This window comes from Drosophila guanche, unplaced genomic scaffold, assembly GCF_900245975.1.
Source record: "Drosophila guanche unplaced genomic scaffold, DGUA_6, whole genome shotgun sequence".
Lineage (NCBI taxonomy): Eukaryota > Metazoa > Arthropoda > Insecta > Diptera > Drosophilidae > Drosophila > Drosophila guanche.
The window spans coordinates 3262149-3289403 of NW_022995752.1; the positions used below are offsets into that span (position 1 = coordinate 3262149).

Genomic DNA, 27255 nt, shown 5'->3' on the forward strand with positions numbered 1-27255 from the left:
TCGTTTTCACCTTTTTTCTTTCGGAGTGTGACACACGCTAATTAAATTTACGTGATTTATTGAGTAAAATGTGTCTGTGTGGTGTGTGCTTCTATTGTTAGTTTAAAATTTAAGGGGGGACACTATAAAGTAGACGGGGACTTTCGTTTTGCAGATCGACAGACGGAGAAGATCATACATGGGGACAGACACAGATTTACACAGAGCTTCTTCTTCAGATTGAAATTCTTTTATATTATCTCCCCTCGTTATGCCACCCCTTTCTTGTTCTCTTTTGAGCGCGTTCTACGGATTTAGACGAAAACAAAACAAAAACTGAAACTGAACTTTTGACGAAACAAAGAAAATTTTTGACATTCCTCCCACATTGCTCACACGACGACGGCTTCCAATTATCAAAATCAATCTTAATTTTCTCTCTGATTTCAAACACACCAAACGCTTTTCTATCCTCTCTTTCGATCTCTGTTTCAATCCCATTCCAAAGTGCCCTATTTGCTGGAGGTATTAATACTCTTCCCTGCTTAGAAGCTCACGTAGCCGCGCGTGGTGGAGCGACGGCGTGCGCATAGATACGAGATGAGAACGACCAGAATCAAGGCGGCCAGGGCAATGCCAACGGCAATGGGCACCACATCCGAGGTCTCCGAGCTATCACAATCGTGCACGGCGGAAAAACCTTTGGCATCGGCACCACGGAAAGCCTCCACCTGCACATTGCTAACGCTGAGCCATCCAATCTCCGGCTTCAAGTCCACGGTCTCCGTCAGGTTAAGCATTTGTGGGCGTGTGCAGTGGTAGGACATCTTCTCGGGCGTCTTGAATTCATCACTGCCACGATGAATCAGCTGAAGAGTTTGGTTCTCTGCAGAAAACAAAAGGAGCATTAGCATGGATCTCTGGAGTAAACTCGGTACTGCCTACCCTTGGAATCGGGGAAGTCCTCGCTGAGCACAGACAAATGGATTTGAATGGTGGAGAGCACAGTGGTTGCATTCTTATTGTCAAACTGCATCAGCATCGATTGCACAGAGGTTGTGGGTCCCCAGCTCAATTGAATCGTTTGAATGGTCTGGCTGTCGCACACATGATCCCCAATGCTGGCATTGGCTGGTATGTTGTACAGGCCATGGGCCATCTTTCCATCTAAAGAAAGATAAATAATTAGCAAGGGATAACTAAACGGCGGGTTCAATGCCTCACCCTTGGTCTCATATGTAAAGTTCAGTTGGGCGGCCATCGTGAGCAGAATGCAGCTGGCATTCCATGTGCCCACCTTGGGTCCTGGATATGGTTGCGGTGCATGTGTGGTGGTTGGCACTGGAGCAGGTGTAGTGGTTTTCTTTGGTGGTTCAGTGCTGGTGCTAGTGCTGGTGCTGGTCGTCGTTGTCGTTGATGTTGAGCTGGAGCTTGGCTTCACAGTGGTTGTCGTTGAAGTTGTGGGTGCTGCTGTAGTGGTGGTGGTTGTTGAGGTGGAGGTGCTGCTGCTCGATGTCAGCGGTTTCTCTGATGTTGTTTCCACAGTTTTTGGTGCCTCTTCAAAGTGGGCATCCTTCAAACTAATAGAACTTTGCGAGTGAACTGTAAGAAATATATAAACAGTTTATATTAAAGTTATTTGTCTAGAAATTATCTTATCAGCATGTGTTCTCCCTGCTTTATCATTTGTATGGCAACAAAAGAGACGGGCGAGCCAGTTACCGGCTTACAATAGACTTTGCTTTGTTTCAGGTAATATAAAGGGTATCTAGGGTTCATTCAACTTGTTGTACCTGTAAACTGAAGTACTATTAAAGTTTCTAGTTGTCCCTAAGAGTACGCACACAATTGCTCCATGTTTAAGTTCATTCCGGGCACCCACAGAGACCCCCCAACACGCTCTTTATTGAGTTTTGTTTTTGCTGGAATTGCATCTTCTTTGTTTCGCTTGCCCCATCCAAGCCTTTACTGAATTGTCACCAGGGTGACTCACTTTCCGCTCGATGAATAATTCATTTGCGCTTTGGAGCTACAAAACTGATAACGAAAGAATCACGATTGCTGGACGGGTGGCGGAACGGGACAAAATGCAAGTAACCCACCCAATAGAAAAAAACAGGCAAATGTGGGAGAACACACTTACAGCGAATCGAGCTTATACAACTGTTGGATAACATGATATCATAGTGAACCGAAATTCCAGAGAACTTATCGCAAATAAATGGGTGGATTTGCATGTTTTTCGTTTCTGCAGCAACAGATTACTTAACCTACCGAATGCAAGTCAACAATTTTATCTATTCCCTCCGAGACTCTGCCCTTTGATCATTCCCTTGGAATCAGTCATGTGTTTTTTTTTTAAAAACAAGCAGTGTCAGTAAAGCTTTTAGTAGTTATTGGGTTTGCATGATTCATCGCTGTCTTAATGGATTAATTGTTGTACATAAAGCTGTTAATTTCATTATATTTTAAAGCAAATGTTCTACTGTTCTGTTCTGGTATGTGGCTTTGAACCCTGTGGGCACTGCCGCCGTCCTTTCTGCGGTTACAGGTCTCGCCTCCCCCCTTTGGGCCCTGTTCTAGTTCAATGCCATTCTGTAATGCAGTCCAGAGAGATGACCTTTAAATGCAAGTTAAGCAAGCAAACAGAGAGACGGAAAGAAGACAGACAGACAGCCTGGCATGGGGCGTGTCGCGGCCCCAGACATGTAGTACAGAAAAAAACGATGGGAAAATAAATCGCTTGTGGTAATAAGATTTATTTCGCAACGGCATGCAGAGAGTAAATGGAAAAATATGCATAGAATACGAGTGGTGGAGTGGACTAATTGGCGATATGTGAGAGGCTATAACTCGGAAGTACAGTCGGAAATAGGAAAGGTCCATGGAAAGTAAAACTCAGCCATAAATCTGCAAGGCAAATGACCGCAAAAGTGAGAAGGCACTCTGTAATCAGTTTAATGAATCTTTTTAGCACCTCCTAACCATTATTCCGGTTACAAATCGATTCAAGGCTATCCACGCAACTGCCATCCATTCCATATGGCCTCCGGCTAGCTTGCTTTGGAATACTTTTTGCACAATATGCAAGTAAAATAGGGACTGCATAGCAGAACAAATCTTATCAGCAGCCACTCGGGAGGCGCTCGCATTCCGACTTTTCCACGACAAGTTTCAACTATTAAACAGATTTCTGAATGGCACCCATAAGGCGGCTGAATAGAATGCAAATATATGACTTAGGCATGGGAGATTAGCAATGGAAAAGTCAGAGAGTTGAGAAATAACAAAAACCGCAGGAAATCGGAGACGGAACGAATTAGTATTAGTGCTAGAAGGGTATTACGAGTAACTCCGTCTATCGCAAAACGCCCCCTCGTCGGCGGGGCAAAGCGGTCGTCGCGACGATAAGGGAAGAACAATGAAGCAAAATTAAGCAAATAAATAACAATTTAGTTGCTGTTGCTGTGAATCAAATATAATTATATAGTGCACAATAGAGGAGGCGGAGGTGCCGAGAGAAGAAAGAGCACAAGATGAGACGAGAAATTGAATATGCCTGCATCGAAAGAGAATGGATAGAGAAGAGAGCAAGAGAGGGTGCAATGAAATTGCTTTATCTGGATGATATTCCTCATGTTCCCGCAGTCCCTCGGATGCAGGTAGCCGGATAAGCGAGCAACGGAGAGAGGGGGTGAAGACATTGTTGACTTCATTCTCTTCGTTCGATTGCAACGGTTCTATGCCACCATTTTGTGGTGTTCTCCGAAGAACAAACTAAGGTCAGACGGAGCAATAGCCACCAAAAGAACCACGACCAACGGCTAAGGCCTGATAAATCTAGATAATTCTAGTATTTGCTGTTTTTGCATTACACACCGAACAGACAAACACACGGTACACGGTTCGACACTTTTTTTTGCCTAGTACAGCGCCTAATTATATTCCAGCGCAGTTTGTTTTTAACTATTCCACAGATAAAAGCTACAACAACACACCATCAGCGGGTTACGTGCGCGTACAAGCGAGACAGCCAAACCAAAGGAAATATAAATAATTCGCGATGAATAAGCAAATTGAACAAAGGCTTCCAGTGCGACGCAGTTTTCTGGTGAGTGGGGTGTTGGGTTCAAGTAGTTTTTTATTCGCACTCACCTGCGCTACTCAGCAAAAGCAGTGTTGTGCCTAGCAGCACCAATTTGTGGGCAAACATATTGCAATTTGTCTGTCTGTTGTAGGGTTTTATGTTCAGATGTAAGTTTTAGCTCTGCTCTTCTTTTTGGATGTCGGACGAATGGCACACGATAATAGTTGTTGTTCGCTTCTCACGTCCACTTATTTTTCTTTTTTTTCTCCTGCTATCCCGCTCACACCCTCCATATACTCGATACTATCGACTGTTGCTCTTGGCGATGTTTTTCCTCTTCCAGCTGAAACTGACACTAATTTTAGAGCACGAATATGGAATAACTGAAAGACTCCAATGTCGGTGGATGGCTTGTAATTATAAACATATACCTAACGTTTAATTTTACTCAAAATAAAAAGTTCAATATATGAAAATAGGTTGACAAACTTGATTTAAATTTGCAAAACCTACTATCGGTAGGCACTATCGATGGTGCCAACAGCTGTGTAAACATTACGTAGATATTGTGTAGAGTTCGTGTAAGTGTGAACATATGTCGCCTTGTGAGCACTTAATGGTAGGAAAGAAAAAAAAATATATTTGGGTATTAAACCTCAATATAATGGTCTGACCCTCAGAAATATACCGTAATATACCAAATAATTGGTGAAATATACCATAATTTACCGATATATGTGATCGAACTTTCAACTAATGAGTTGCAAAACTACCGATAGTTTGACATCTTCGGGTATTCAAAAAGCTTAAAGAGACTTTAATTCAAAATAAAGCTAGCTATGCACGCTGTTCAAGGGTTCAAGGGAAATTCTCTTCTGTCAGACGTGCTCCCGTACTACCGTTTTCATAAAAATATCGATATTACGCTACTCAAGTATGAGCACCGAATACGCCAGAAAAAAATGTGGTTGTGGAACTTAACCTTCTCAGTCTCCCTTGATTTAATCAGATAGCTCAACAGCTGTGTAAAATGGATGTAGATGTAAATAATTGTTTGCCCTGAAACACGCGAGGTGGCGCTGAAAGCCCTGTACTATCAGTCTGTACTATCGATGTTGTCGAGATATTGATCATATAACTACCAATAGGTGGCGTTTCAGAGTTTTTGAATTTGTATGATTAAAAATATATAAATATACGTTCTGAAAAATGTTGTCTCAATAATCTTTTAAGGCCAGTGAACAATGGAAAGCAACAGAAGATTCTGATAATTCCGTAGAAATTGAAATATCCAACAAAATAATCATCATGTTCATATTCATGCAACATCCACAATATGAAAATACGAGCTTTAGAAAGTTTTCCCCAAATACCCATACTTTTTGAATAAAAACGCACCCGGTTTTTGTTTTTTGTTTATTTGGAATTACTTAATTCCATCAACATAATATTTTTATTGAATTCAGTAAAATTTTTCAAACATTTTTCTCATTTTTCGTTACTCGTACACGACATCGTTTCATTTCATTTTTGGTTTTTCATCAATTCATATTCTTTCAATGTTTTATGCAGCATTTTCTTTTTGTTGTTCTTTCCCTTCTTGTTTGTTGATGTTCATTTACTTGTTCTTGTAAGTTCTTGTTAATATTACAGCTTATGTTTTTTTATTGTTTTTTTTTTTGTTTTTTCCTTTTTAATATTTATACTTTTATAGTTAAACTTAAATAATACAAAAAGCAGTGTTTGTTTTTCATCATCTTGTTACACACATTTTTTTTAGTTTTACTATGATTTTATGAAGGATTTTTTGTTTTTTTTTTCTGTCCTTTTTTTGTTCATTTGTATTTTTAATTTTTTTAAACCTAAATTAAAGCAATCTGTTAGGTTTTTTCTTGGTTTTTGTTTTAGGTTGAATTGCAAAAGTAAACTAAAGGTAGTTTTTGTTTTATTGTTGAACCTCTGCGCTGGTGCAGGACCTTCCTATTTCCATTTGCCATTTCTTGAATTAAAACAAATGGTATTTGTATTTGGGTTGCTTTTCGTAAATAATAATAATAATAATAATAATGTAGTTCCTACTAGGGTATTCCTCACTAGATAATTTGTCAAAAACTAAAAGCGGCTGTAAAGCGCGATTTTATGTCTGAATTTTTTTCTTTAACCAAATTTCATTTGTGGGCTGTTCTTCAAATTGTCGTTTGAATTTCGGTTGTTCTGGTTGTTGTTCGTTCGGTTTGTTTTAATCAAAAATCAAAAACTGTAATCGTACTTAGATGTAATTTTACATTGTTTCTTCATTTCATTTACGATTTATGTATATAACATTTCTCATATATTTTTATGTATATATATCTTTATGTTATATTTTTACCTTAGATTCTAGATAGCTTAATTTTAAATACACCATGTTTTAATTTTGTATTCATTTTGCAATCCGTCCTTCATTCCATCCTCCATTTATTTTATGTTATATTTTTAGTTGTATCATGTTTTCTAATGCTGCTAGTTTTGCCATAATATTTGTTTTTGTGTAGTTGCTAAAACCAAATGCAAATGCAAATGAAGTCAACATATTAGTTGTAAACAATTTATATATTTCATATATATGTATATATATATATATTTATTTATTTGACTACACATTTCGTTTTGCTATATGCGCCGCAGTGTGTTGCACCATTCTGTGAGAGATCCCTTGAACTGAAGACCCGAAAAATGTGCAAACCTTACGATCTTGCTACTCTCTCGGAACGGAACGCCTAACTGAACGACCCCCCTTGGGGATGTCTAGTCGAGAAGGAATTGGAATTGCGGCCTGATTTTTTTGGTTTTTCTTTCGTCTTTCTTATTTGCTTTTTTTTGTCATTTTCTTTCAGCGAAAGTCGAACAAGAATTTGTCTATATATGATTTTAGGGGTGAAGTTATTCCAACCATCTGTTAAAAACTTGTGTGAAACATGTTGAACATTTATTGTTGTTGCCTTTTGGTGTTGGTTTTGATCGCAGTTTGTCGGTTTACACACAAAAAATGTCGTTTTTTTGTTGGCTTTTTTGGTTTTTGTTTTTTATATATTTTTCATATATTTTATTTTTAAAAAATGGCAGTTTATATATATGCTTGTTAAATATAATTCATTTAAATTGTGTGCTAGTAGTTGCCGCCTATCGATGTGAGCAAAAGTCTGCAAAGGGTTTTTACATTTCTTCCCCCCAACATGGATTTGGATTTGGATCCGAAACATCATTTTCCCCTGGCAATTGCCGGACAGGACAGCTGAACGGGAACTGATCGAACAAAAAGAAGGTAATTTCGAAATATTTTCAAGCCAATTTATTAAGCTAGAGGGTCAAACATTTACTTGGCAGTTTTTTCATCATCAACTTTTTCATGTACTTATCTTTTTTGGTTTTATTCGTTACTATTATTATAATTTTATAAGTTGTATTTTCTTTTATTTTACCCTAGATAACCTATTAATATTTATCGGCGGTTTTGGGAACACACATTGCCGGGGACAACAAAATAACAACAAAGAGGGAAAAAATCAATCGAAAGTCGAAATTTTGTGCGTGAAATTCTTCTAATAGAACTAAGGATCGCATAGCTATGGGGATCGGGCATACATATCATATATATATGTATATATAAATACTCGTATAGCTCTAATCGAAGCTCTGTCTGCAATTGCCGGGGTATTGAATGTGAATTATCATATGGTGAAAGATCTCCCAACAGGCATCTGTTGTGTCTGTGTGTATGTGTGTGTTTAGTGACAACCTCTGCTGCTGGCATTTGATTACACTACTTAACTAAATATCTTCATTTTCATTTTGTTTTTTTCGTTTTTTTTCTTCATAATTAATTTAGCTTAGTCATAGGAAAACATGCACTAGCAAAAATTTTAGAAAACTATTTATTTTTTGGTTTGTTATATGTTTAAACAATTTTGCGTGTCGTCTTCTTGTTTGTTTGCTTTTTTTTTTAAGAATTTCGTGAAAAATATATACTTTTAAATAACTAAACAAATGGGGGTTTTTCCAATGAAATGCACTTTACCAGAACCAGAGAGGAACGAAATGGGAACTTTGAAAGTTTTTAAAAGTTAATTTAGAGAATTCTTGGAAACCTTTGGAAATGTTTTGCCCCTCTCTAGTTCGATTTTGAGGCATCATTTTTGTTTTTTTTTTATTTGTTGCAATTTCTTAAGCCGCTTTCATTTACATTTCAAGTTCTTTCATGAAAGTTGGGGCTAATACATCATCTTGTCCCTCCTTTTTTTAATAATACATATATTTTAAATATATATTTATGTATAACATTTCCCATTAAACTATTATTTATTGATTTCTCTCTGCGACAATTCATCGTGTACATTCTGCATTCGGCATTTTATCGGATAAATTGCCTTGACATCTTCTGCCGTCTGCCTCCTGACTGTCTGTCTGCCTGCCCTTCGTCTTCTGCTTAGAAATTACACTAGTTAAAGTGGATGGAAAAAGGGGGTTAGTTTATTAAGCTTTTGGTATGCCATTAAGAGTTTTGTTTTTTTTTGTTGTTTCTTTTTTGTTAATTTTTTTCAATGGTTTTTCTTTGACTTATTTGGGAAAATAGAGCGCGTTTGGTTAGCAAGTTTAGTTGAGGCCTACACACATACTAGGTATTTCTTTTATATTCAATTCGAGTCAACTGTTCGGTTCGATTCGGCTGTAAATCAAAAGTAGAGTCTGTGGGTTGGTTTTGTGTGTGTTTGTGGCGTTTTGAAATGCGTTTTCGCTGTCATTTCTCAAGTGCTATCCGAAAGCAAAGGCCTCCCCTAGCATCGTTCTGCTTCTATGCTTGTGCCCTCAGCTGTAAAACATATCGTGGAGATGGAAACGGTTTTTGTTTTGTATTTAGTTTGAATTAAGTTTCGTTTTTATTATTATTTCGGGGTTTTCGGTTTTGCTTTTTTGGTTGTTGTATACATAATATATTTTTAATTTTATATGCTCTTCATTGTTATTGTAACCAGTTACTCTGTACTTTACTTTTTCAGCTATTTCTCGTGTATCTGCTTTTTTGTTTACCTCAATAATCTGCTGCTGTCTGCTGTCTGCTGTCTTCCATTCAATTTTCACATTAATGATCTTGGGCTTGTTCTTTATTCTTTTGCTTTTGTTTTCAATAATAAGTGAAGAGTATTAATTTTAAATATGTCTTGGGTTTTTTTGCCTTTTTTTGGTTTGCCATTCATTTATGCATTTTTTTTCGTTTGGTTGCTTTAATTTGTTTATTGTTTATTAACTATGCCGCGCCTGGGTTGCAGTTTTCCTCTTATTATTCAAGGGTTTTTCCTCATGTTTTATATTTGTTTATTTAAAAATCTACACTTTATGTTCGGAGTTTGCCTTATAAATTTTTCGTATTTAAACAATTGTTCGCCTTTGCTATTTGTTCATGTGTTTGGTGAGAACAAATTATATTTGGTTGGTGGATGGGGAGGGCTTCTTGCTCTTTAAGTATATATGTCTTCCAATTGTACAATTTCTTTATATATATATCGTGTATATATATATATATATTTAATTGTTATAAATAATTGTTTTTATGTACTTTTGTTTAAATAAGTTTCTTCTTTTTGTTTTTCCATTTTGGTTTTCTTTTAAGTACAGTTGCTGCTCTGCTTTCATTTTTTTAAGTTTCGCTGTTTTCCGTTTATTTGTTGTTTTTGCTTTTTGTTTTTGTTTAAAAATAACACCAAAAAACCAAGAAGAATTTGTTAACAACAATTTGTTTATCTTTATTTAAGTTTTTTTGTCATTATTTATTAATGATAATAGAATATTTTGCGCTAAATTATGTGGCCTGCCAATTATTTTGTTTTTTTGCTTTTCACTTTGCATTTCCTTTTTTTCGCCTAAATTGTTAACTAAATAAAAATTTGCCTAACAAATTAAGGGATTTTCTTTTGTTTTCGCATGTGTGTTTGTGTGTGGTGTATCTGTGTGGGGCGTTCTTTTTTGTTAGCGTTGGGTAGGTTTGTTTTTATCTTTTTGGTTTTTTGTGTTTCTCTTGGGTTTTTCCATTTTGTTTTTTGCTTTTCTTTTTAGCGCTAGGTTTTGTTTTTTTAAGGTTTTTCTTTTGTTCTTGTAGCATTTTTTAGTGTTCTCTTTGGTTGTTGCTGTACTTGTAAAACTTTTCGCTTACGCTTTTTTCTGCTACATTTGCTCGCTCTCTCTTTTCATGCTTTTACTTGCTCATTTTTCTTTGCTTTTGCTTTGTGTGTGTGTGTTTTGTTGTCGTTCTTGCTGCTGCTGCTATTTCTTCTTCGCAAACACTCTCCCGTTCGTCTCTTCTTATTCGCTTTCCGTCATTGCTTTCTCTGCGCTGCTCACTCCGCTGCTGCTCCAGATGATTAACGCATCTCTTAGTCGACCATCAACTCGAAGTGGACGGATCCTCTCCTGTCCGAGCGATCATGATTGATGTTGCGGGCCCAGGCTTTGCATTCAATGTTGATCAAGACGCCGGCTACAAAAAGAGAGTGAAGTGATCATAAATTAGTGGGATTCATTAGTTAAGCTCAAGGAGTTTTTATAATATTTAAATAATATCTACATACATACATATACCTATAAGAATGACTCAAACAGTGCGCCTTTCTCTTTCCTTTTGTCGCATGGCAAATAATCTCTGTATATTCTGCGTAGCATGCAAATTATGTTCAGTCTTTTGCACATTGCATAAATATTATTTTGCATTATTTCTGCGCAAATAAGAGACCCTTGCCCAACGTTTATCCCTTTCAGCAGTGTCCGCTGGCAAAATGATTCCCTGCCCTTCCCTCTGCCCGCTGGGACTTTGAGTAAATTGAAAATCTTCTGTAGCTCGCTTTCTGGTTTCTTTCGTTGCTTGGTTCAGGGCGTTATTATCTCATTTTGAATGCCAGGAGTGGCAGAGGGAGAAGCAGTGAGGCAGAGACAGAGAGAGAGAGCCCTGCTGGAGGCCACCACTGTGCCGTTACTCGAGCGGAAACGGAAGTGTTGCCGCTGCCATCAAGTGACAGAAAACGAAATAAATTGTATGCACACAGTGAGGGCAGTGAGGGCAAAAAAGGGAACAATGTAATAAGAAGCTAAAGCTAGAGCTAAAGACATTTTTTTTAGCAGCTGCATTCCACTCCAAATTAAAGTGTGCCAAAAAGTGTGCAACGTTTTTAGGGACAATAGCGGCAAGTGAATGTGTTATAAGTTATACAATCAAATGTACCCGCTAAAAGTGTGTGGAAAGTCAAACACTCGGGGGAGTGTTTCCCTAGCACTTCCCTATTATTTTTCTAGTTGTTGTCGCATATAAATGGCAGGCTATTCATGGCGCTCAGCTCTATCTGCTGCCATTTCAACTGTCATTATTCAAATATACGACACACACACATTCACACACACACACATTCATACACACATAAACTCACATTCGACTGCTGCGAAAAGTTCAATCCTTGCGCCAGCATACAATTTACATTATAAAACTTTTTCCATTTTCTCTACCTATCGCTTTGTATTTTTTTTGTAACTTTTTTTTGTTCTCTTTATAAAAGACCCCCTCAAGTGAGCCTGCCACGCCCAACGCCCCCTGCTGGTACACATGCAAGGCAATTTTCCGCTTACATAACTAATTTAATATTGAATTTCACATTTGCAAAAGAGAAATTGTAGGCCGCAATGCGACGAAGGCAATGAAAGCTTGCCCCCCAAATCAGAGTGGGAGGATCTAGGAAAATGCTACAAGAAAATTGTGAAACTCAACGTAAGCTTCGGTCCAGTTTGGTTACACAAATTGTGTTGCTTGTACGCACTGTTGGCTCCACTGTGTGGCATTTCACGGGGAAATGTGCGCACTGCTCTGCTCTCAATTCGCAATTCTCAATTCCATCTTCAATTATTCGTAACCCATTTGCCAAACGAACGCATTCCATAAGCGGATTAATGGCTTAGAAATTGTTTGTATTGAAAACAAAAGGAAAACGAGCCAAATGCCTCTAACTTCCCTTACGCATTTCTATGCATTCCTATTCCCATTTCCGTGCTCCTATTTTTTCTTTTACCAGTACGTACTCCTTTGCCACAGACAAAAGCATTATTAATGTTTATTGTGCCGTAAAATTGGGTTTCTGTATGCCAGGAGGTTCCGTAGGTTCCGTAGGGACAACGACAACGACAACGACAACGAAAACGACAACCCAGAGTGGGTCTTCGTCTCCGTCTTCTGAGTTCTCCTTCGTCTGCGTTTGATTAACATTCCAAACACTTTTGCCCCATTTTTCATGCTATATGGATTGTGGCTTGGTTTTGTTTGCTCCTCCTTTTCCGTTTTGCCTTTCAGTGCATAAAGGGAACGCCCCTTGCCCACACTCCTCCGACGGATTCCTCGTACCTTGTTCTCACTATAATGTTTACTTAGCCAGCGTTTACGGCTGTCAATTAGTTGTAATTAATAGCTTTTCTCATTAGTTGGCTTTAATCAGCTGGACACGGTAATATAATGCCATTCCTTACTCCACTTAAGCATAATGAATGGCTCTCTGGGGTTCTACGAACTAAATTTCACGCAGAAACGTGTCATTTCATGGTGATTCTGGGCAAAAATCGACCATAAGTTGCTAAAAGTGTTGGAATTTATTGTGTGGTCTCGCTAAATGGAGAATATGTTGCTTCATTTATGGCTAAGGCGGGACAGAAAACGCTACTTACTCTACATAGAAATCTTGCATACCAAATACTTAGTTAAGTAAAAGCTAATCAAGGAATTATTTACTTTTTAGCCATGAAAACGTTTTCTGCTGACCACTACAAAAATTTGAATATTCAAAGACAATAGTTCGATTATGCCCAAATGGGTAGGTTTTCGAAACGAAAAGCGATAATGGAAAGTCTATTTCCGCTAAAGTGTTCTCATGCCAAAAAAGTGAGTTCAGCTCGTTTTTTATGGCCGTTTTAATTAGTTTTATGTGCGGGAATACTTTAAGAAACAGAAGATTCTAGAACTAATGTGGAGTCTTACAAGTGCAATGGAGTGAACTGCAGCATTGTTTATGAAAGTTTGCAATGTTTATTAATCAAAACTCCGATTTCGTCGTCTGCTTTTCTACGCACTTGCAGAAAGCCAAACACAGGAAATAGCGGTGAGAATATAAGCAAAGAGAAAAGTCCCCTAAGAGAGACTTAATAAAATCCAGGGTTGTTGTCTTATCTAAATGCATTCCACATGGGACATAAACCTATAAAAAAATGTTGGTACACTCTCTGTAGGGGAAGTAGGGTTCGCAGTCATGGTGGATGTCTTTGCTACGTTAAACTTCAACGATTCACATTCAACCAAAAATGTTGGTGGCTGCTGGCTGGTTCATATCTTCTAACGCAATTGAGAATTAAAGTATATTATAATATTTTCATATTGTTTATCTGATTCATAGATTTACCAATGATTTACAGCAATCCCAACTGTACACCCAAATTAAACTGCTAAGTAGGACACATATTAGAGGAAACACGATCCTAATAAACGGTTGTTGTCTTTACTTAGTGGATTTTATTGATCTAAACGCAAACTTAAATGTTGAGCCTGCAGTTCTTTTTATACCCGGTACTCGAAGAGTAAATAGGGTATATTGTATTTGTGGGGAATAACGGTTGTATGTAACGCACAGAAGGAAACGTTTCCGAACCCATAAGGTATATATATTCTTGATCAGCATCAATAGCCAATTCGATTGAGCCCTGTCTGTCTGTCCGTCCGTCCGTCCATCTTTATGAGCGCCTGGATCTCAGAGACTATAAAAGCTGGAGCCACCAAATTTTGCATCCAGACTTCTGTATGCTCACACTGTTACAAGTGTATTTAAAAAATGAGCCACGCCCCCTTCCCCCCCCCGCAAAAGGGCGAAACCCTTCCAAACCTACAATTTTGAAGTTAAAAGAAAACTAAAAACGCCATTCCGTAGGGAATGACTATATCTATCAGATCACAAAATGGGATCCGATTGGACCATTTTTATAGCCACAATAAAGAAATAAATTTTCAGTGGCTAAACACACCCTGTCCCGCAGCTTTTGTTGTTATTTTTTCACATTCTCTCATTTACACACAGCCTCTGCCTCTGCCATGACTCTGCAGTGTTTGGCTCTAGGGGGGGCGAGCTAAAGGAGCGTGTTGTAGATGTAGATGACAGATGAAGAAAAAATTTAAAATTTGACAAATAACCGCTAAGGTGCAGATGTTGTCCTGAGTGCCGGGTATAAAAGTTGTGACGCGTAAGAAGCGTCTCACACGTCCCTTCTCGTTAACCATCATTCTGGATTTATTTAAACGATCCCTTTTAAATGAACCCAATGAGGGAAGTAAAACCTTAAGAAAATATGAAAAATTGTACTTACTTTCGACAGTGAACTGTACAGCGACGATGGGCGGTATATAGCCGGCAATATTTTTGAATGGGAAATAGAAGCGTGGGAAACCCATGCGCGGATAGTAATCGCGAGCCTTAATGTTCTCAACATCGGCGGGATTCTCACCCTCGCAGGATACCCAAACGACGCCAGTCTGAAAATCAGATACAGGAAGAGATATTATCCATCGAGTGGACAAAATATTTTCAGCCTATAAATAAATTTCACCTCATTTGGTCGCAGCTGTTGCTTCTCCTTGATGTGCTGCTTCAACTCCTCGGGCATGTGGTCGGGCAAAGCTTTTGAGTCGTTGTAAATTTCTGGTATCCAGTTGTAAATCTAAAAAATTTGTTAATTGAGGGAATTTTTAAGTTCTATAAAGGTCTGTGATAGCTGGAGGAGCGTATGTGGCTCACATACCTTATTCAACTTGAGGAATATGCAGGGCCGGGCCACATGATAGCCAAAGTTATTCTCAATTGTGCAGGGTGCAAAGCTTGAGGCCTCAACACCGCACACCTTGCCCTCTGGTGGGGGATGCTCGAAGGAGCAGTTTACATGGTTCTGTTTATCCTCGTCCTCGTAAGCTAAAGGAAGTTTATTTTTTATTATCATATATAATATAGTCATGTGCATTATCTATAATTTCAGGGGTCCTGGCATACTTTTGAGCATATGTAGCAAAATATTTTACGGGTAACAAAATATAATTTCACTTACTGTGATCTTTTTAATCGGTTACCCAAAAATCAAAACATTGAAAATATTTCAGTTAAACATCAACAAAAACTTAACATGCGGTATATTAAAATGGGAAATTGGATTTTCAGTGGAAAACTTTCTGCCTGTGCTAACAAAAACTTGAGGTTTCAGCTTTCAGTTTTCTTTCGGTTTCTGTGTACTTCTTTTGGATGAAAAAGACCATCCATCGTTCTTGTTTGTCCATCGGTACAATTAAAAAGTTTTCTGGCTAAAAGTTTTCACTCAGCTCCGGAGGGTCTTCCTACTTACATTTCAGAAATCGTGCAGTTTCATCGACCCAGTACTGGTAGTTATCTTTCTTCGATGATTCGTACCAAACTAAAGTGCTCTCAACATTCGCCTCTGGTGGCATTGGTCGGAAGCCAAGACCTAAGGAAGAAATAAAGAGTTGTTCGTGATTAAATGAAAATCCAATTGATTTGCTGTCCACCCCATCAACAACGTCTTTTATTCGCTTCACATCCAATTAGTTAATTAAATTTTGGTATTTTATTTAGTTCTTAACTACGGCTTTGGTCGAAGGCTCATTGTCATTCCAGATGCGTGTGTAACCGCACACATGTGTGGTCGGAAATACATACATATGTACATGTATATTATTGGCTATATGTATTTAATATATTATATATGGGTGTGCCCTTGGGGCGCGGCCCATCCATCCATCTGTGCTGGAACGTGTCTGCTTCGATTATAATTCATGTGGTAGGCCAATTTATAAGTAAGGATACCAGCGCGTATGTTTGATTAATTTAAACGAAATTTTGTTTGTTTTCACGCCCTGGAATTTCAATGAGTTTACAGCCCTTGTTTGGCAAAGCTTTATCGTGTAGAAGTTATGGCTTAGTGGGTTGAACTAACCTGGATTGGATCCAATCAAACCATTGTCAAGCATCCATTTGGGCTTCTCGTTGTCCAATGTTTGATAGAACACCGTAAATATGGCAGCAAAGAATCCAGTTAACGCCGCATAAAATATTATATAGAATAGTAGAATTTTTGCTATAAAGAAAATCAGAGAGAAAAGCGAACGCCAAAATTAGTCCATGAACATCATCTGTTGGGAACATCAATCAAAATGTTAGGCTAGGGTTTTGACCCACCCAAAAATTTCCTACGACTATGGAATAAATCATTATGACGGCGCTCCAAAAGAAAAAAGTAATTAAGTTGTTTTTATGTTCACAAAATGTTGGCACACTTTGGAGGCGCCATGCCGCCTGTGCATGTGCCCCAAGTAATTTATATGCTAAACACAACACAAATGGAAATTCGAGGAGACGCAAAGCGATGCGAGGCGAGGCGAGCAAACGTTCTTTTCCTTCTAATTAAAATTTAATGACAGCCTCCGCGTAGCAGAAGAGCCCCACCAGACGGGATGTTTCTTTAAAAATGTAATGCGTGTGTGTGGGACAGTGATATGTTTACAGATGTGTGGGTTATATCTGTGTGTCTGTCTGTGCATTAAGCTTTGCATTCTTGATGAGCTTTAATTGCCCACAAAATGTCTTTTGCAATTAGGGCCACTGTTGCAGCTAAAATGTATTGCAGAAGGCAGTTGGAAATTGTGCTACAAAATGGTGGAAATATACACCGACATTTCAGGAGATCCCTTAATTTCCGTAGCAAATTGTACAAATTTCTCCAACACATTATTAACAGCTATTGATTTGAATCAATAATTGCATACTTTAACACTTTATATTAGATAAAAGTACAATAAATATATTCCTAGAATATTTTATCACACGAAAACTCTTAAATATCCGCCATGTAGCATAATCAAGCTTGTGCTACTCCGCCTGAAAGTTAGTTGCACGCTAAACCAGCTTAGACAGATCTTAAGCTTAACAACAACTAAGTTCCTAAGCCACAGCCACAGTCACAGTCACTATCAAAGCGCCTAAAAAGATGGCACACAGAATTGCGCCTGCAGCTCTTAATAGGCAAGAAATCAGCAGAGGAAAAGCCACTTGGCTTTGCTCTGTATTTGAAGTACATAATATAATGCCATGTCTGGGGATTGTGTATCCAACCAAGCCAAACAGAAGTACATAAACACACACACTTCCACAGGTTCGAGTACATACGAGTATATGTGTTTGTGTATATACCCACCACAAATACATTTATGCCTGTGCATAAAAGGAAAATTGTTTGCTTCTGCGATTCTGTGGTGAAAGTTTTTTTGTTTGCTTAGTGCTTTTATGACTATTTTTGTCAATGCCTTGAATGCTTCTCTTTTTGCCTACCAAAATGGCAACTAAAAACACATACACTCACCACACACATGCACACAGAAACTGAAGAAGCACCAGGAGACAGTAGATCGGATGTGGGGAAATGGCTAACAGCTTTTCTAATGGTTACACTTAGTTATATGTGCGGGTATTCTGTATCAAATGGAGGACTTTTGATTACAATTTCCTTCTCGTTTGCTTCACTCTCGCTGGCGCTCTCTTTCCCTCTCTGTTTGCACGTTTGCTGCTGAAAATGATTATTGTCCTTGCCACGCCTTTCCTTGTAATGGGTGGGATTGGTAGCAATTTAATGTGTGTGAGTGGCAGAGATATCATTTGTGTTAGAAAAATGGCAACAAAAATTTCAAAAACTGTTTTCCTTTCCAGAATATATTTCTTCTTGAAATCTTCCTTCTTCTTCCTTAATCTCTTTTTTTCCAGTACATTCTATGCATGTAGCCCTTTCCTTTTCTGCTCTTACGAGGTCCTTGTGGCTGTTAATGGACTTTTGGCTGCCACGAGCTTGCTGGTCAGACTTTGGAATGTCAAAACTTTACGCCACTGCACGCCCACGCCCACACCCTGTCCAACATTCAGCCAAAAGCCGCAGCGTTTCCAGCCCACCTTCTGTCACATTTTATGACAGTTTCGACGTACCCTTTGTTCCATTCCTTGGGTGCAAAATTTAATCGAGCTTTATTTCATTAATGTTCAATTATAAACTTTTGCACCAAAATGGCAGATGCAAGAGTCAGAGAGCGTCAGAGAGCGGATTTGTTCGTGTGCACCTAACACCCAAAACCGGCAGATAATGAGAAAAGTTCGAGTGTCCTGACGAGTGGTAAGAGGAAAGGGGAAAAGCACCAGGTCAAATGTTTTGTGGGCAAAGTTTTTATTCCAAAATTTTACTCATTTTGTAGAAGAGAGAGAGAGAGAGATTCTGAGTCCAATTATCTCTCGAGCTTATAGTTATATAAAAACTAAAGAGTGTCAAAAGCTTAAACGTAGTCTAATATTCTCTGAAACTTTAATTAAGAGACAAACCTATATCCCATTTGGGCTTGCATTAACCTTTGGCTTTGCAACTTGTCTCCAAACCTTTAAGAGAAATAAGTGAGAATCCTGGCTATACGGTTAGAAAGGTATTCGTAAAGGGCATCTCCAAAGTTCTTGGCTAATTGGCAAGACGATGGATGGGATGGACTTAGTGTACTATATGGGCCATGATAAAAGACAGCTGCAGAAAGGCACTTTGCCTGTCCTTGCCCGCTGCCATTACCTGCCTCTAATTCCAATTCCAAAGTTCAATTTTCTTGTTGTTGTTGTTGCTACCAACACGCACGACTCTTGACATTTTCTTGTGCCTCCTCCACCATAGTAATTTCCATTTATCCTCCACTCTATTTTTATTCTTCTTCGCCTTTGTCCGTTTGTTGGCCTGTCATTTTGCCATTTTCCCCGAGTTTTTTTGTAATTAAGAGTGATTGAAAGGTCACTTTCGAAGCATAGGTTACTTATTGCCCCACTCCCTACCATTTTCCCATTTCCCAATTGTATATTTTGCTCGCTCTCTACCTCTCTCTTTGTGCGGCTTTTCTCTCTGTGTCTCTCTCTCTCTCTGTCTTTCCTTTTTTGCATATTTTTAGGCCTCTGTTTCGTTTGACCCTTGACATTTGTACATACTGCCAGCCGTTTGTTAGATATTCGTTGCTCATACGCCATGTGTGACACTGGTAAAATTGTTATCCACACAAAATAAATTATGGTGTGAGCAGAGCAGAGCAGAACAGAACAGAGCAGCGCAGCGCAGTGCTAAGGCGCAAATATATCTGACATTGGCATCGCGATAATTTATCAGGCCATTAATCATGCGGATTGCTCCGAAGACCGTAGAGTGTCGCTTGGATTCCGAGACGTGGGAAAATATCGTAGAGGAAATGTTCGCACCGTTTTCTACATAGATTGCAAGGCGTGAGAAAAACTGTTTGAATAATGGTTTTTAAATAATTCCTTGCTTGCCGGCACACATGTGAATTTATTTCTAATTACATGAATGGAGAAATGAACTGGGAAGTAAGTATAGTAGGGCACGAGAGGGAGAGAGCTAACTGGAAAATGCGTTAAACTAAATTAAGCTAGAACTTTATTGTAAGGAAAAGGCATGTGCAGTATTTTTAAACAGTAGATTTATTGCTTGATTCTTTTTCCACTGATTTACTTTCCTTTTCATGTCATAAACTTCACGGAATATTCCTTTAAAATGTTCCAATGGATTGGTGCAGTCAATTTACGGGTAAATATATTCCTTCAACTTGCCTCTTGAAACCCCCCGAAATTCTCCCTAAAAGCTAACCAAAAACCTTCCTTTATCTTGTTTGCTTTCTCTGCGTCTGCGCCCTGCGTCTCACTGCCTTTCAAAAGCTTGCTGTTATGTAGTACTGCTGCTGCTGGCACTCACAGTTTGAGAGCCACTATAAGTGCGCCAAAAGAAAAATCTTCAGAAATCAGATTTTCTTCTTTACTTACGTCACAGAGGAGGGCAAAAAAAGCAGGCAGGAAGGAGGAGAATGAAATGGCTTTGGCTTTGCAGATGCCCTGAGAACTCTTTTGTGTGTGTGCTATTTTAATTTATGTTTTTATTTTTAGCCTGACATTTCTCTATAATATTTATGCTAATTTAGCATTTTTTTTGTGTGCAGTTTCTATTTCTGTGTTAATCCGCCCAGAGAGAGAGAGAGGGAGGGAGCTAAGCCTTTGGCTTTGTGGCGCTTTTGTGTGGTCTGTTCAATTAGAAATCTAATTTGGGAAAATATAATCTTTCTCTCTGTCTTGCTCTCCCTGTAATTAAGTGTGGACATTAGCAAGTGGGAATTTTTCTTACTTTTCCTTTAGCTTAAATTACTTTTCACTCGCACTTTTGTGTGCCTTACATAATTTATTGTATAAAATTCACGTTCGCATGGCAACACACACACACGGGAAAGGAACCAAAACTTGATTTTGGGGTGAGGTTTTCCGGGGCGAGAGACAAGTGGTTTTCCGTGTGTGTGTCTCTCTCTGCTTCTTTGCTTCGAACTTTTCCCATTGTTGTGTGACTGAATGTGTGAGTGAGCGAGTGTCTCCTTCTGCACTTAACGAGCTAGTTTTCCCTGGTTTTAGTGGTCGCAATGGCCTCATGGGATTCTTTCTCTTGGATGGCATGATGGTGCGGTGTTTGCATGTTAAGTTGTGGTTCTTTGGTTCTTGGTTTAGTTTTTTCTTTGCTGTTTTTATTGCTGTAGTTGTTGGTGGTTCAGTGACTCAGCTGTTTGGGGTTTTTTTGTGAAACTTTCCTGTTAAGTACACCAACATATTCTGTGTGCCACAAGAGACATCTTAAATATCCTTCTTCTTTGAGAAATTTATGGAATTATGGCTCAGCTAAAAAGCTTTACTTATATCTACAAGAAAAGTCCATTATTTTCACTAGTGTCATAAGAAATGGTTCAATATTCCATAAAAGTATTTATTGGAATTAAAGAACTTTTAGAAAACCACATCAATTTGGCTAAAGGGAGTATGTGTTCATCATCTATGGATCTGAATATATAACGGTTGTAAAAATTCTTAAGCTTGGCAGTCTAAATGTATAAGTAGAATGATACAAAATTAAGCAGATTTTGAGGATGAATTTTCTGTTAAATTGTTCTTTATTTTAAGATATTTCCAGCCTTTGTGAAGTTAAATAGGGGATACCAAACTTTTATACAATAAATACCATATTTTACTACTGGCAGAATGTGACTTTCAGTCCAGCTGAATGATGACTTAATTATAGATAGAAAAGAAGTGCTCTTTGAAGTTATTTTTTATCGCATTTTAAGCGCATGCCATTTTATACTACATTTATATTACATATCTATAGTAGATATCTGTAAACATCACTTAAGAGCTTATAGCATTCTAGCTTTTAATTTTGAAGATATCTTCAGACCAGACATCACCAAACTATTAACTGCCAACAGAAGATATCTTTTCCCTCTGTACTAACATGACTTTCTGTCCATTAATTCTGCAGCTATATTTTTGCATCTTTTACCTTTGAAAAATATTAAACTGGAGCACACTTCAGAAATGTTCGCACTCAAATGTAAAAATCAATAACCACAAGATGGTAATAAATGTTTTTACATAGTTTTCGTATTGTTGTTTTTTTGTTGAGTCGGAAAGGCGTTAGGAACACGCTTCTACCCTCTAATTGGATGGCTGTGCGCTAAAATTCAATTTACGGGCCACGCGAATGCTAATGCAAATGCTGATGATAATGATGATGAGTGATGATGATGATGATTGTTGGTGTAGTTTGGCCATGAATACATAATATGCAAGCTTTTCCAATGCCTCGCCTTCTTCTCTATCTATCTATCTCTCGCTCGCTCTCTGTGTGTGTGGGTGTCTGTTTGTTTGCCTATTTGTATCTGTGTATGTGTGCATAACTCATTTTATGCTTTTCCATGGCGTCTTTTCGGCGACACGCGCTACACTACGCTACGATGTCGTCGCATTACGTATACGCCCCGTTCTATAGCGACGCTATTTGCATTTTTGAGTTGGGTTCTGATGGTGGGGCATAGTATGGGTGCGACTCTATCCGTATGCTTATTCAATTATGGAGGAATCATTTTCCATTTTCATGTTTGATTGATTGATTTTTATGGCTAGGGTTGGGAAATACATCTACAAGGATTTATTATATGAAAGAGGAGCAACAACGAGCAAGAATGAGTGCTTAACTAATGGGTGGCAAACATTAGAAATATGGGTACATATTCTGAAAAATTGAAATATTCTGAAAGATTTCTAAAGCTAAAGACCAAAACAGTGCACAACTTTTGGAAGAAGGAAGGCAGGTCAGAATGAAACTGTAAACCACTAATTTTCGTCAATAAAATATTTAGAACTGAAAATCATTAATTTTATCTAGTCTTCTGAAGTGTATAATGTGTAGTAAGGTATTTCAATGGGATATATCTCTCCTACTTAGAACATTCCATTACTTTTCTACTCTATTTATCGGTATCTTCGTTTGATATTTACGTAAATTGTATATCTTGAGTTTCGTTGCTGGTAAAGTGTTTAACGCCACTAATTGATGTATGGCCTCAACTCCAGTCTTATCCAATTTAAATCCACTTCAACTTCATTTGCACTTTGCATATGTACTTCCACTTTTATAAAAAACGTTTCGGTAGCCTTTATGTGCCATTTCTAGTCACTGTTTTGCTAGTCCCATTTCCTCCAATATTACCATTAATCATTAATCATTTACCTCTCTTTCCATCTTTAATTCCGTTCTTTGTTCCCATTCCCTACTCCAAAAGATACTCTCCAAATTTTACTTCTTACTCCACTTCAAACTAAAATCTGTTTACCTTGTCCCCCTCTAGCTTCATCTTCGTTTTCGGTACTGAAATCCGCATATTCCCAAGGCCGCTTTCATCAATATATACGCTTGCCGTTGATGCTGCTCCAGCTCCTGCATCTGCTCCTGACTCAGCTTCTGTCTCTGCTCCTTCTACTGCTCCTGCCTCTGCTACTACCGCTGCCTCTGCTTCTGCTAGTGGCAAAAAAGTTGGAGGAAATCAGCTTAATTAAGTTTTCATTTGGGTTGTTGCCAAGCGAAGGGGGGACGAGACCCCTGACAGTTCTGCTTCCTCCAATTGATTTACGCTTATGTCGCAGGGCTTAACGATTAAGTGGCAGAAGGACCCTACACGTATATAGAGGACTTTTGTAAGTGTGTGTGTAAGTTTTCGAGCACCTGGCGGCCTGGCACGACAACGGAAAGCAAATTGGGAATGTTACGTATACGCCAGGTGCTCTCTGGCGGTTACTCGCTCTCAGGCGAGAGCGCTCTCCTTGGAGATGTCTCTCTCTCCTTCCAGCTTAGCTTTCACTCTGCCTCTTTCTCTCTCTCTATACAGCTCTCTCTGTCTCTCTAGCTCTTGCTCTCGCTCTTTGGGAGCTCTTGTATGGCTCTGGGCTCTCTCTTTGAACTTTGACATTTGGCTGAGCGTCAGAGCTGCACTTTTTTTTGTCTTCTTTGCTGCAAATAATGTTACAGGAGAAGAGTCCTTTCTGTGTGTCCATATGGCTGTGTGTGTGTGTGTGTGGCACCTGCATAGTGTTAGCGCTCTCACTCTCTCCCTCTCTTTCATTCCCTCTAGCACACAGGACATCTCTTTATTTTTCGCTCTGTGCCACATATTTCGTTCCGTTTTTTTTTCTTTTAATTTCAGCTACAATTTCGCTTGCCTCATGGTTGCAAGGGGGTGGTGGCAGTGGAGGGGCCCCTACCCCGCTTAATGTACATTTTGACAGTTGCAAAAAAATAACACATGTACATACCCACACACACATAGAAACACACACTCAGTTACACACGGACACCCATAAACCCCATTGAAAACTGGCACACAAACGAACCGAAAAATTACCAAAGGAAATGAGTGAAAAATAAAATGGAAAAATCCAAGCGAAAAAAAAAACGGCGTAGGATAAAAAATACTTATATTCAACTGTCAACAGCAGGGAGGACGACTCCGTGCAGCGCCGCAGGTTACATGCAGCACAGAAAAATACCACAGAACTAACAGTCGAGTCCACCACACCCAGATAAATGCTGACAGCGTTTCAGGTTTTACGTTGATTTAAGACTAAGGCATTGTGATAAACATTTTTGCTTTTTTCTTTCTTTCGTTTTTTTTGGGTTTATTTTAAAACTAAAGAATATAATTTTATGTGGGTGAAATATGAGACTGAAGAGATGTAAGACAGCATTTGTGGAAAGTGATTATGTGGAAAGAGATTTGTGGTAAGAAGTGGGAGACAGATGTGATTGTCTAGCGGATGATTGAAGATGCAAATATCATCAGCTTAACTTTTAAACGATATGAATGAGTGCAAAGTATATTTATGAATAAAGAATTACGCTATGAATGCTGAAAGGTTTGAAAGATGATTAAATGAATATTTGAACACATTTTATGTGTACATAATAAAAATAATATAATATAAAAAACATGCAGCTTCTAAAATTAAAGATACAACTTTTTTAACAAAATAAATTAAACAAAATCGAATCCATGAAATCAAGGATGTAAATTAATTTTCTAATTTATTTATTATTTATTACACTCTTGCTTTTTCAGGTTTTAAACGTTTGCTGCCAACATTTCAGTGATTATTTTAATGTCTAATTATGGGTAAATACTGCTTCTGCATCACATTTTTTTACGCACATTCCAATTTGCAAATCCCTTTCCCAGCTCTCCCACTAATTACAGCACTAACCAAAACCTGCAGACAAATATCCACCAATCAATTTCAGTATCCCAATTCCGTATAATCAGGCCAAGAGCAGAGCAACCGCAAACAGCATTAAAAAGCCGACAAATAAATGTCATCCCAAAATCAATTAGTAATCCCAAATGTCTGTCAGCTAACCGAAAAACCATTTAGCCAAAACCCAAATCCAGATTGCAGCATTGCAATGCAGGAAATATTTTTAATCAAATGTCAACCACAACTCGAGCACCAGAACCAGGACTTTCTCGCTCTCTCGAATGTCAGTGGAGAAAGAGCCTTGCGGATTCAAGCGTACCGCAAAAAAAGAAAAAAAAAGGCAGATGGAAAATAATATGAAATCCATCTAGAGTCATGGATGATACTCCAACCTCACACCCCACTGCAGCCCGCCCCTTAAACGCTGTCTATCTATCTGTCTTATATAACCAACTGTCAACATTTCAATTTTATTCCGTTTCTGTGCATTTTTTTCCAATTGAAATGTTGCAAGCTCAATGCACACGCTGCATAGAAAAAATATAACAATGGAAAAGAAGAGATAAAGGCAGAGAAAGAGATCTTGGGCAAATTATAGAATGCTCTTTCTATTTTAATTTTAATATAATAAAGAAATAAATTTTTTACCACTAAAAAATCAATATATATGGGAGAAAATTTAAGGAATGGAAGGGAAAGAATATAGTAATGCCATAAAAATGTGTTTACTAAATTTCTTTCTACAAGTTTTCTTTTGTCAGACTTTAGTTATATCCTCAGTTATCAACATAGCATATTCTGTGTGCCCTAGGGTAACACTCATCTCATCTTCTAATATCTCTATGACGAAAACCATCCTCCAGTTTTGTAAGACGCAAACCTCAGGCTACGTACACTCTTCTTCAGTACGCAGAGATATACTATGAAAATTCTGTAGATTTTTGTGACGCTGATGCCTCAATTGGCATTCAGTTGTCGTCTTGATTTGAGTTCCCTGCTTCGCTGCTCAATGAATTTCCGTTTTCATTGTATTTATTCAAAAACCCCACCCCACCACCTCACTTCATCTTTTTTGTGCTGATTTCTCTATTCTCTTCAGTTATCTGTTTTCCATGCTTTTGTTCTTTCCGTTTTGGCTCTCGTTAATTGCCTCTCAATTAAGAGCATTTGAAAGTTTTGTAATTTAGAAACTTTTTCTTAACTACACATAAATTACATTTTCTTATGAATAATGTGTGCAAAGAGAAGCATGGCAAAAATTATGCAATACTCGTACTTCTTATGACGCTCTTGTTAATTGCAACGCTGAAAAAGTGTATGAGTTTTTCCAGTGCAACATTTTTAGCAGAAAGAGAAAATTGTTTAGTACGTTAAAATATTTAGCATGAGGTCTGGGCCAACTTTCGTGGGTGAGTGTGAAGTGTTTTGGTTTTGTTTTGAAGCCAAGATTGTTATATATTTAAGTAGATATTTAGATCATCTCAATTATGATCTTTTGTTGGACGAAATCAGATTGCATTTGCATCAGAAAATGTTTAAAATTTTCACCTTTAGAAAAAGCAGTAAAAAAGCAGCCAAAAATAAAAGAAAAACATTTTAAACCCGACCTTATAGAGTATCAAACACTTCACTCTTCGCATTTACATTCCCTGTTGTACTTTTTGTATATCTCTTTTGTTTTGTATATTTTTTCTAATCATTTTTCTCTCTCGCTGCCTTGGACTACTGCCCGCCTGCCTGCCAGCCAGGCCTTCTGCTGGTTGATGGGCAAATTGATGTCAATAATTGTATGCCAGATGTTTATAAATTTTATAAATTGTTGATCTATTAATTGCTTGTATGCCTTGGAGCTCCACAATTGAGAAATGTATGCCTGATGCCGAGATTTCAGTTCAAATTTGCCACAGATTTCCGATGCAGTGTTTCCTCCGTCTTTCAATGAACATATTGTAGAGCGCCAATTATTCACTTTAATGTCCCACTCATTATTCACCTTATTCATTCACTAATTATATGAATTAGTCATTGGGCGGGGATGAGCGAGTGACTTTCATAGAGGGGAACATAAATCTGTCTTGTGGGTCAAAAGCCATAAAATCCAGAGACAAGCTAAAGAAATCGGCAGTCAGAGAGGCAGCAAAAAAGTTTTCCAGGCACATATCTTCCAACTGCCAGGCAAACAAGTGGACAAAAATTATTAAAAAACTTATCGAATTTCCACTGCAAACAAAAACAGAAATAAGAGCTGAAGAAAAAAGCTGAGCTCAGAATTCTGGAGGGAAAATAGAGGAAAACACCAGGCTTGAAGGCAGCAGCTGGAGCTGTTAGAACTGTTGGTGAGGTGTGCGAAACTGCTTTTGCTGTAGGTCAACCCGGGGGCTCTGCTTACCCAACAACACGCATGGGAGAACATGGCTGTAGATGGCTGTAGATGGCTGTAGG

The 27255-nt window shown here is 38.2% G+C and overlaps 2 protein-coding genes and 1 long non-coding RNA gene across 7 annotated transcripts in view; 1 reads left to right on the plus strand and 2 right to left on the minus strand.

Moving 5' to 3' along the window:
- Positions 1 to 18: 18 nt before the first annotated feature.
- On the minus strand, positions 19 to 4302 carry LOC117588153 (lysosome-associated membrane glycoprotein 1). The gene is made up of 4 exons (XM_034279250.1): positions 4135 to 4302; positions 1204 to 1581; positions 925 to 1146; positions 19 to 865 (listed from the first exon to the last, which is right to left on the minus strand). The coding sequence occupies exons 1-4, from the start codon at positions 4190 to 4192 to the stop codon at positions 525 to 527; spliced, it is 999 nt and encodes a 332-aa protein (XP_034135141.1). The 5' UTR covers positions 4193 to 4302; the 3' UTR covers positions 19 to 524.
- Positions 3167 to 12982, plus strand: LOC117588164. Of its 3 annotated transcripts, none has more exons than XR_004574102.1 (3): positions 3167 to 3876; positions 3935 to 4090; positions 12868 to 12982. It is a non-coding gene; the product is annotated as an uncharacterized LOC117588164 (long non-coding RNA). The 3 variants fall into 3 exon arrangements; XR_004574101.1 differs by lacking the exon at positions 12868 to 12982 and adding an exon at positions 4410 to 4542 and having other exon boundaries at positions 3175 to 3876; positions 3957 to 4090; XR_004574100.1 differs by lacking the exon at positions 12868 to 12982 and adding an exon at positions 4410 to 4542 and having other exon boundaries at positions 3178 to 3876.
- The window catches only part of LOC117588155 (sodium/potassium-transporting ATPase subunit beta-2), a 23335-nt gene continuing 6496 nt past the window's right edge, over positions 10417 to 27255 (minus strand). For 2 of the 3 annotated variants that reach the window (XM_034279254.1, XM_034279255.1), the window contains exons 3-9: positions 16112 to 16252; positions 15503 to 15622; positions 15212 to 15217; positions 14912 to 15078; positions 14720 to 14830; positions 14480 to 14645; positions 10417 to 10577 (exon numbers count right to left, since the gene is read on the minus strand). In XM_034279254.1, the coding sequence (XP_034135145.1) occupies positions 10474 to 10577; positions 14480 to 14645; positions 14720 to 14830; positions 14912 to 15078; positions 15212 to 15217; positions 15503 to 15622; positions 16112 to 16252 (815 nt within the window). In that variant the 3' untranslated portion in view covers positions 10417 to 10473. The remainder of the gene's footprint in view (positions 10578 to 14479; positions 14646 to 14719; positions 14831 to 14911; positions 15079 to 15211; positions 15218 to 15502; positions 15623 to 16111; positions 16253 to 27255) is intronic. The other variant, XM_034279256.1, reaches the window with a different exon arrangement.